This window comes from Gaeumannomyces tritici (assembly GCF_000145635.1).
Source record: "Gaeumannomyces tritici R3-111a-1 unplaced genomic scaffold supercont2.1, whole genome shotgun sequence".
In the NCBI taxonomy this organism is placed as follows: domain Eukaryota; kingdom Fungi; phylum Ascomycota; class Sordariomycetes; order Magnaporthales; family Magnaporthaceae; genus Gaeumannomyces; species Gaeumannomyces tritici.
The window spans coordinates 810,550-820,626 of NW_008804545.1; the positions used below are offsets into that span (position 1 = coordinate 810,550).

The 10,077-nt window shown below is 57.2% G+C and overlaps 3 protein-coding genes across 3 annotated transcripts; 2 read left to right on the forward strand and 1 right to left on the reverse strand.

Annotated features, from left to right (window-relative positions):
• Positions 1 to 557: 557 nt before the first annotated feature.
• Positions 558 to 1,056, reverse strand: GGTG_00249 (hypothetical protein; the record flags this gene model as incomplete). Its single annotated transcript, XM_009217991.1, has 1 exon — positions 558 to 1,056. The coding sequence occupies one exon, from the start codon at positions 1,054 to 1,056 to the stop codon at positions 850 to 852; it is 207 nt and encodes a 68-aa protein (XP_009216255.1). The 3' UTR covers positions 558 to 849.
• A 1,525-nt stretch (positions 1,057 to 2,581) lies between these two features.
• GGTG_00250 (hypothetical protein) lies at positions 2,582 to 3,239 on the forward strand (the record flags this gene model as incomplete). The annotated part of the gene is made up of 1 exon (XM_009217992.1): positions 2,582 to 3,239. The coding sequence occupies one exon, from the start codon at positions 2,582 to 2,584 to the stop codon at positions 3,002 to 3,004; it is 423 nt and encodes a 140-aa protein (XP_009216256.1). The 3' UTR covers positions 3,005 to 3,239.
• A 2,163-nt stretch (positions 3,240 to 5,402) lies between these two features.
• On the forward strand, positions 5,403 to 9,225 carry GGTG_00251 (G2/mitotic-specific cyclin-B). The gene is made up of 4 exons (XM_009217993.1): positions 5,403 to 5,930; positions 6,126 to 7,274; positions 7,369 to 7,908; positions 7,982 to 9,225. The coding sequence occupies exons 1-4, from the start codon at positions 5,919 to 5,921 to the stop codon at positions 8,288 to 8,290; spliced, it is 2,010 nt and encodes a 669-aa protein (XP_009216257.1). The 5' UTR covers positions 5,403 to 5,918; the 3' UTR covers positions 8,291 to 9,225.
• The last annotated feature ends 852 nt before the right edge of the window (positions 9,226 to 10,077 follow it).

Genomic DNA, 10,077 nt, shown 5'->3' on the forward strand with positions numbered 1-10,077 from the left:
TCTCTCTCTCTCTCTCTCTCTCTCTCTCTCTCTCTCTCTCTCTCTCTCTCTCTCTCTCTCTCTCTCTCTCTCTCTCTCTCTCTCTCTCTCTCTCTCTCTCTCTCTCTCTCTCTCTCTCTCTCTCTCTCTTACTGTCTCTTCTCCCCTCAGGTCGGGCAGTCTCCCTTGCTCTGCGCCGGCGGCTCACCGTTGCGCAGCGCATTGGGCCAGCCCCAAGAATGCGCCTGTTAAAGTACAGTAGGCGCCCGCGCACAAATGCCCAGACATCCAACGCCCGCGCATCCACACCACCCACCCCGGCCCAGTTCCAGTGCCGAAGGACATCCACACCTTCAATGTTTCCACTGTTGAGGCGCACTAGCCACTACCACGCAGCACACGGCTCCACTCGGCACGTCGCTTGCTGACTCTCGACGGTCGGCGGTCTAGCTTGCGCCATCCATTGCGACTGGAATCCGGTCATTTTGATATCGGGAGCGCTCCCCATTGACACCCCATTGACCGCGGTCCTCATCGGCCGAAACAAAGAATTGGACGCACTTAGCCTTGAGGGGTATGCCCTTCTTGCCCTCCCGTACGGCGCGAATAACAGCCGTCCGTCCCACCGTCGGGAGTGCGAGGAAAAAAGCATCACATATATCCTCTGGACTTTGCCTGCTCTTCCCGCTCCCTTGTGTCATTCGATCGTGCCACCCACCACCACTGGCTGGCCCTTTGTGGGATGGGCGGCAGAGCAAGGATGGGTTGCGATCCAGAGAGGCCCAGTTTCGCTGGTCGCATGTGCATTGTCCGCGGGTGGGCTCGTTTTCTGTGACGCTAACTGGCCGCCGTTCCCACACACACTCGCCTTCACGACTTTGCAGAGACACGCAGAGCCCAGTCGCAGCAGAAGCGCAACGACCGCAGTCGCGAGGCGAGTGAGGCGTGCGTTTCCTTTTCCGATCTTGCCATCGAGGGAGACCTAGCAGGCAGGAAGCCATCCGTTTTGCGCAAATGCTCCTGCGCACGCCTTGCCGTCGGCCAGATCAGACGGTGAGCGTGGGGAGCAAAGGACATGCATGACACACGGATGCTTCCCACAGTCTTTTTCTTTTCTTTTCTTTTCACTCTTTTCTTTTTGCCTTTCCCTATCCTGTCTGCTTTTTCGCACACTCTCATCTCTTTTTCATCTTGCCCCCTCCTCATACTGCTTTGGGCGCCGGGATTGACTCCGCCCGGCTGCTTGCGCTCTTTTCTGGGTTTGCCATTGTGGGTAGACCCTCCATCCTGGCCTGGCTCTCGCTCGGCCACGCATCCCTGGCCACATCATCAGGCAAAGGCAAGAAAGGACAAGGAGCAGCGATGCGGCGCCCTCTATGGCCCGTCGGTAGCTTTCAATGCAAAGAAGATGAAAAACAAGCACAAAAGCGGGGGTTTGTTTGCGCCCGCGCATCCGCGTCCAGGCGAGGAAAAAAATAAAGAAAGAAAAAAAAGGCGACAAGACAGCAAAGCCATCTCACCCAAGCCGATCGTAAGGCACTAAAACGTAAACTCAGGCTGGGCCACACAGGCCCATGCAACTCGCGATCTGCCCTGGTCCCGTCGCACGCCCGCGAAACACATCAACAAAAAAAACAACAACAAACAACAACAACAAAACAACGGGGTTAAAACATTGGTCGGCGCAGGGCCCCGCTCCCGCGCCCTGGAGAGGGGTAGCCGGCCGCCTTTCCAGGCCACGCGGTGGCCGTTTCGGCCACTGGTGAGTCTGGCGACGAAGCGTCCCGAACCTCCCGATCGCAAACAGCGTTTCCCTATGTTCCCTTTTTCCTGTCGGCCATCAGGGTCCCCTTGGCTCAGGTTGCGCGATGGCCAATGCGCGCGCGCTTGGGTGGGAGGGGTGGGACTGGCCAATGACGTGGGCCAGGGCCGGACCCGACTTTGCTCTGGGTGGTGTGACAGGAAACACTGCCATGATCCGGTGGCCATGCCATGTTTAGCAGTGTCGCATTATCCGTATGCGCGCGTGCGCGCGTGCGCGCGTGTGTACGGTTGTGTGAGCCGGGCATGGCTTTGCCATGTCCGTTGAAAGATTGGGATATCGAAATAAAAGGGTGATTGTGGCTCGGGAGGAGGCAGAGCTACGGAGGAAATCATCATCCGAACAGACGAGGCAGGGTGCGCACTGGCGGGCGGGGGTGAAAACGAGGGTGTGGAGGCGACCGTGATTTTTCTCTTTCTTCTTTTTTTGTCCGGCTCTCCTGAAGAAACGGGTCCTAGTATGAACCACACAACACAGCCTTCCCCGCCCTTACCATTACCATTACCGTTCACTGCCATTGCCAGGCGGCGCTCGTGTCTGCGCTGGTCGCATTCACGTAACGGGTGATGTATTTTGGACACCCGCTTGGGTCCCGTCCTCTTGCTTTCCGGGCCTCTTCCTTGACATGATACTCCCCCGCCCGCTATTCCACCTGGTGCGTTGTCAGCAAGAACCTTTCTCGGGAGCGCGTTTCATCACTGGCCAGGTACCCGTGCTTAACGCCCTCGGCCTGCAATAGCCTCCAGGCTACCTGTGCCTAGCTCGGCCCCAGCGATCACAATGACCACGCGTTTTCCCTATGCAATGCACTACTGCTCCCGTCCCACTGCTGCTGGCTCTGCTACTGCTGCTTTTTTTGCGCCCGACGATGTTGACAACGAGACCCGGGATCCGCAATCGGGCAGTGGCATGTCCAATTCCGATTTGCTCCGCCCATATTGGTTCGCCACCCCCCTCAAGAGCTGCTGCTGCTGCTGCTGCTGCTGCTGCAGACTACAGAATGGGGCCCCTCCCTCCACCGGCCATGCGCCGCGATCGATGGCCATGGGCGTCGCTGTCGCATCGTGTCTGCCAATCGTTGCGCAAGCGCAAAAACTCCCCCCTCGACCCCCTCGACCCGTGCGCAGACCGCGCTCGGTAGGCCGGCAGCTGTCCAAGTTGAAGGCCAGACCGGGCCAGGCCAGAGGTGACCTCGTGGGCTAAGGGGCTAGTTTTAGAACATGGGGGAGGAAGACGGGCTAGTCGGAATGTAGGAATGCGTGTGCCTACCTATACCTAGCCACCTACGATGGCGCGCTTTCGAGGCACAGTCATGTGCGCGCACTTAAAGAAGGGCGGTCAGAGACGAGGGCCGTTGCTTTCTTCCTTTTCGACTGCAGGCGCGGGCGGGAGGGGCGCGCGGTGTGCGAGGGGCGCAAATAAAAATCTACACCTGTGCCATCTCTTGATGCCAGGTCTGGCTGGGTGTGCGCTGGCAGGGCTTCAAACGTGCCCGGCATCCGTCGAATCAAGCCGCAACTGGCGACCTGGGCTTCGCATTGGCTTGCGCAAACGGGCTTAAAAGATTTCCCAGATGCCCAGCCAAGCCTGCGCCCTCGCCGTTCGGCGTGAACACGCACCATGTGCATGCAGCAGGGTTGGGTCCGGATGGAGACCTGGATCTGCCCAGCCCCCAGAGTGTCCGGTCGTCTCCTCCCGCTTCCCAGGGTCCCAGCGGACCAGAGGCTGGAGGGGAGGAAGATATGCCGCACGATCCTGTGCCTGGCATCTGGACTGTCAGATGGGAGGGGGGAACGGGTGGTGAGAGACCAGGCAATCTCTTTATCCGACTTGTCGTGCGCGAGACATGGAGTTCAGCTCCCAGATCCAAGGCTCTCGTCAATTGCCGGGTCTTTGGACATCCTGGATCGGCACTCAGCCAGCCATGGGGACGGCTGAGAAAGATGATACGGAACGCGCCAACGGATAAGCAATGCGCTATCGAAATGGCGACGGATAGACTCTCTTGCCCGCTGCAGGCATGAGACGCTCACGTAGGTTCTGACAGATGAGAATCGCGAGAGAGAGTGGCGTAGATACACATTGGAGCTCAAATGTTGCTATCACCTGAGCCTGCCCTGCAAACCTCCTCAGCTCGCTCTTTTGTGTCCAACCATTGTTTGCTCAACCCCGGCGATACCTTGAGGGGCTTTGTTTGGGGAGAGTGGTTGTTTGGTGGAGTAGATATGCCACTAGAAAAGGGATGGAACCCGGGGGAGATGAAGAATCTAAGCCATGCGTAAGCGACGATTACGATTGGAGTCAGGAGTCAAGCACGCCTTTGAGATAACGACCATACGGGGCCAAAAAAAGTAAGGCTTGAATGGCGCCACGCACTCCTAGGGCAGCGTGGAGCCCAGACCGCGCACACGAACGTGAGAGAAGCGCCGCTGTTGCATGTGCGGGAGGATATGAGTTCGTGTGCAACGTCGTCGACATCTCGCCCAGAACCTCTTGCCGTGGGGAGGCGCGGCATGTCCAGAGGCGAAATTGTCAAGCTCGGCATGCAGATGTTGTTGGCCGGCTCTCTGCGTTTGGCTCTTCGTCGGGTTATGCTGACCCCCCTGCCCCGGCATCACCGGAAGCGATTGCACAATCGCGTGCGGCCGCCCACGCAGCTCGTGGCCTGCGCGCGCATGCGAACGGTGCAAAGCGAGAACGGGCCAGGGGGGGGGGGGGGCGGCATTACTTGCCAGGCAGCGAGGGCGGGGAAAAATAACAAAGGCAAAATGTGACGATCCGGGGCGGGCAGCCGTTGGCGTGTTGGATAGCGACCGGAATCAAAACAAGCTGCTTCAGATGCAACGGCAGCTCGGCGCCTGAGTGGCCAGGGCTGCATCGTCTTCGAAACCAGGTAGCCCAGAGGCCGTGCGCTCCCTGGATAGCGGAGTGGGCGGGAATCCATCTTGCGTGCGTCTCCCCCAGCCGGCAGAACTGCTTGGCCGGAAAGAACGCCCCTCAGGGCTCAAGGCAGGCGGGAGAACGGCCGCATCACATGGCCCTGCCGGAAATCGACGGGGTCTGCCTGGAGAGGCGTCTCGGTGAGGATCGGAAGGGCTTCCGCAAGAGTCATAGGTGGTGGACGCATTGTCTGTCGTCTCCTCGGAGCCCCTCGCTTTGAGGTTCGGCGGGGTCACGTGAACACGCACCCCGGTCGTGCAATGACCCTAACCCTGCGGCGCGTAAGGGTCTGCGAATGTTGAGTCCCTCCGCAACACCGCAAAAGAGATCGAACAAAGTCACAGGGAAGGAGTATAAATCTCCTACATTCTCAGAATGGTCGCCTGGATTTATTTGACCCTTTGTGGTCGGCTGGGTTGCTGGATCATTGATTCAATAAAAGTCATGGCGATTTGGGAGACGCGCCGGGCTGGCTGGGCCGTGCGTCATGTCCCAAATAGGCAGACTCGATTGCTGGGCAACCAGAGGGGTAGGGGGTACATGCAAAGGAAGCACGCTAGCGCGGAGAGCTTGGGCCAGCTGCAGTGGGAAATAAACAACTTTTAGGCGTAATTACAGACAAAGCAGGAAAGGCCGTCCCCAGTTCTTTGTTGGGGGCAGGTGCAGGCGTGCGGGCCCTGAGAAATAAAAACAACAAGCCGCCAGCCGCCCGTGATTTTTCAGGACGACGTCTCTTCACCTTCAACTCGGGCATTTTGAAGACGGCCAGCGGAGTGCGAGCGTATGCAGGCGACATTTATTTCTCCTCTGTCGATTATCTGCCATCGCGTTTCCATTCCCCTTTTCTCTTTTGGAGCCGCGCGCGATATCCTTGTCGTCTTTGTTCGACTACCTCTGTTTACTCCAGGGACATCTCGGCGAGCCGTACCAGGAACGAGCCTAATCTCAGCAAACGGGCCTCGACCACCGCCACAGCACGCTCGCATCGTGCCCGCCAGCAACAGAAATTTCAACCGTCGGCGCCATCATCACGCCCGCGAAGCCACCCAGCCAGGCCCTAGCAGCGACAAAACTTTGGATGTTGACGTAGCCCAACACTCTACGGGTTGACCACGCGCGCCTTCGATCGGGAACCATTGCACCGCCTGCGAATTTGTCCGAAACGTTACTCGCAATCATGGACTCAAGAGTAAGTATCCCCTGCAGTCTTTCCTTTGTTGTAGTTGGGTCTCTTTCTCGTCTTGTGTCCCGTAGCCATCTGGTACTCGTCGGACAGGTGCAGCTCGGTTTCAAGGAGCCTGTGCTTGCAAAGAACAATGATACAATTGAGCCTTTCTCAGCCGCCCTCGAGAGTCACAGTATCATGCTAACGAAGCTCCGCTAGCCTCACCGCCCGCTCCGCCTCGGGATGGCCGCGGCCAATGGAAACGAGAACGCTGCACCGCTCAAGCAGGCATTACACCAACGGCACAAGTCGACGGGACAGATCAAGAACTCGACGAGCCTGATCCCCGGCGGCGGTCTGAAGCTGGCTCCGAAGCGGGCCGCGTTCGGCGAGGTAAACACAAATGTTCGTGCGGTAGGACTGGAGCTGAACTCCAAGAAGGCGCCCATGCAGACCATCAACTCGGGCAAGGAGAACAGCGGCAGCGGCGCCGTCGGCAAGAAGAACACGATATTGCAGCAGCCCGCCCAGCGCCTCAAGATTCACGGCTCCACCGTGAATCAGACCTCCGTCACCCATGCTGCCGACGTCTACCCGACGCGTCAGTCAATGATCCCCGAAAGCCACCATCCCATCACCCGCAAGCCTCATGTGGAGGCACAAGCCCCGCAAGCAGTGAAGGCTGTCGCCACCAAAAAGGCTTCCTTCGTCTACGACGATTCCCGGCAACTCGCCCAGGCCCGAGCTACTGACGCTCGTCCTGCGACCGCCGTTGACGAAGCCGCGGCTCAGATCAAACCTGAGATGGCTGTTAAGAACCCCCGTCAGTACAAGAGCCAGCCGCACCTCAGGACGGAACAGCCTGCCTTGAGGAGAACGGTGAGCAGGCAGCTGGGCGAAGTCAGGGAACTTCCAATCGTTGAGCAGCACGAAGTCCCCGACACACCTTACGAGGACGCGCTCGAGGAACTTATCGAAGCCAACGAGGCTTGTGGCGGCACCTCAATCTCTGCGTCGGTCGATATTGACGTCAGGACTGAGCTCATTGGGCGCAAAATGGAGGCTGCTCCTGCAGCTACCGTGGCCTTCGAGTCGGAGGATAACTGGGACGAAGAGGATGTGGAGCTTGACGAGGACCAGGGCTACACAACCGCACACTCTTTCAAGTCACATGGTGACAACACCACCCAAGGTCTTGCTGTTCTCCTCGCGCCCAAGGTCACCGTTCGAATTCGGGAGGAGCTGGAGCTGGCCAGGATTGCCGTTGAGGAGTCGCGCACCTTCGACGAGATCGAGGAGGAGCAGTGGGACGTCAGTATGGTGGCGGAATACGGCGACGAGATCTTCAGCTACATGCGGGAGCTTGAGGTATGTGCTTGTTACCGCCCGAGCATCATGCTCCCCCCTGCTGGTTATGGGGCCCTGAGTAATTTTGCGAGTGCTAACCATTGGTTGTTCTTAGACTCGGATGGCTCCTGATGCGCACTACATGGACATCCAGACCGAGATCCAATGGTCGATGCGCTCAGTCTTGATAGACTGGGTCATTCAGGTCCATCATCGCTTCTCTCTACTCCCCGAGACTCTGTTCCTGAGCGTCAACTACATCGACCGGTTCCTCTCCCAGAAGGTGGTGTCAGTTGCGAAGCTGCAACTCGTCGGCGCCACGGCCCTTTTCATCGCGGCAAAATACGAGGAGATCAACTGCCCGTCTGTCAACGAGATAATATTCATGGTCGACAATGGCTTCTCGGCCGACGAGATTCTCAAGGCCGAGCGCTTCATGCTGAGCATGCTTCAGTTTGAGCTTGGATGGCCCGGCCCGATGAGCTTCCTGCGCCGCATCAGCAAGGCCGATGATTACGACCTGGAGACGCGCACGCTGGCCAAGTACTTCCTCGAGGTGACCATCATGGACGAGCGCTTTGTGAGCTGCCCGCCCAGCTATCTTGCTGCTGGCGCTCACTGCCTCTCGCGCATGATTCTCAGGAAAGGAGACTGGGTATGTCGCATTTCCTCCCCACCACTACTCATTCTTCGAAGTACTCAACGCGATTTGCTAACTGCGTCTACAGTCCCAAGCCCACACTCACTGGGCTGGCTACACATGGTCCCAGATTCGCCCCCTTGTGAAGCTGATGCTCGAGTGCTGCCACAACCCGGAGAAGCACCACCAAGCCGTCTACGAGAAGTACCTCGACCGCAGGTACAAGGGTGCTTCGGCCTACGTCCAGGAACAGATCGACTACGGCTTCACGCTCCCGCAGCAGGGCCAGCCTGCTCTGCCCGAGACCCCGACGACTCCCGACGATCTCTTGTCGCACTCTCCATTCCCTTCGCTCGAGATGAACCGCCTCATGGCCATTGCAACGAGCCAAGCATGAAACATGCTAGAATGCATGCATCCGAACGATACACTCGCCTTTTAACCGCCACATCGACGGTGGCTGCTTGTGACGCCAGTCCCAACGGCACCATCGACTATCTCCTCACCAACGTCGACACACCTTTTGTGTCCACGTCGCGATATTGCACGACAACGACCATGACCTGGCGGACCATCGGTCCTGAACGCGCAATAGCTTGCCGGGAAAAGTTTCTCTGACGCGACGGTCTCATTTATCTTCCTATTGTTTATTATTTATTACGCTACCATCATGGCCGATTACGAGAACCACGACAGCATCCTCCTCGATCATATTTGCCTCGTCGGGACCTCCACACTCACCATAATGCTTTTTAAACTCCACACTCTCCCGTCTCTGCACACATTTACTCATACGTTTCCCTTCGGGCCTTTGCGCGGCATCTTTGAAAACTCGCTTCTTGGACGACCAGGTAGAGACGGACACCAACAGGGAACGGACAGCACGCCAGCTCGGGCGTCTGTGCTTGGCTTGCGAGCAAAGTGGGAGGAACCTCGATTTATCGGGAAACTAATTCACCATGGAATGATGGTATCCGACGGAAAATACGGCGTTTTACGGAGGCGGAGGGTTTGCATTTGACACGACTTTGTTATGTATTAAAGGTGTACTTTCTGCAGTGGGTTTTTTAAGCCGGGAAAGGGGGAGGATTAGGCGACAACGAGTGCGTTAACTTCTCTGTTTGCCCTCTTTTCTTTTTTACACGCTTGATCTTCCACTCTTCTTCTCTGTTGTCTCTACTCCCCCTTCCTGGCGACTTATCCGGGAAATTGGCGGTCTGTTTGACTATTATTAGACATCTCGTGGGCATCCGAGCAAAGGATTCGTCAGGTATTGCCTCAAATACATCGGTAATATGAGTACGAGGTACAATTGCCGCTGCTTCTTTCGACCCGTTGTTCGTTTGTGCTCGTGCAATGGCCGATGGCCTGCATCAGTGACGATTTATCACATGGGGAGTATGGTGGCATTCCCAATCTCGATGTTCAGTTGCTGAGCGTCACACAGGCAACAGCCATGGACGTAGGCAACCGAGTGACTGTGTGTCGTTTTCCGTTCTTGAGACCTATGTGAAAAAACCGTCACTCGCATACCGGCCCTGGGATTCGGTGTTCTGGGATTGACTTCATATTGTCGCTTGTGAGATTCTTAGACACACGCAATTCTCGTGTGGGTTGCCTTGCCTTGGATAAGGGCACCTCTTTTCTCACTGAGCTAGGGGGCGCCGAAGAGCCGCAGCGAATTAGAAGGAAGCCGGCAAAGGGGAAAAAAAGGCGTCGACCGCACCCCCTGGCGGGGATAGCGCTCCACGATTCGCGCGCAAGGAAACAAGGGGAAAATAATGATGATAATAATAAGAAACAAGCGTGCACGTGGTTGACTCGGGAGGCAGTTTGAGAGGACGGGACACCAATGCCATACTGCCAGCACTGCCCCGGCAGCCACATTCAGGTTCTAGTCGAGGCAATACTGTGTACACGCACCAACAAACTGAGGCTGAACTGTGGCCGAGATTAGGCCAATTGGCAGACGGCCAGCATCATGTGTCTGTCGGCGGCTGGGTTTGCTGACACTAGCCCCAAAATTCAATCGCCCTGGGCCTGTGCTGCATGTGGGCTGCCACCAGACCCCTGTCACAGATCGTGCCGCCGTGGCCGAGAACGGAATAGGCGGCCGCTTTTTTCTTTCTTTTTGCGACAGCATGGGGTTTTAAAAAAAAAGCTACGAACGGTGTGGGAGGCCAG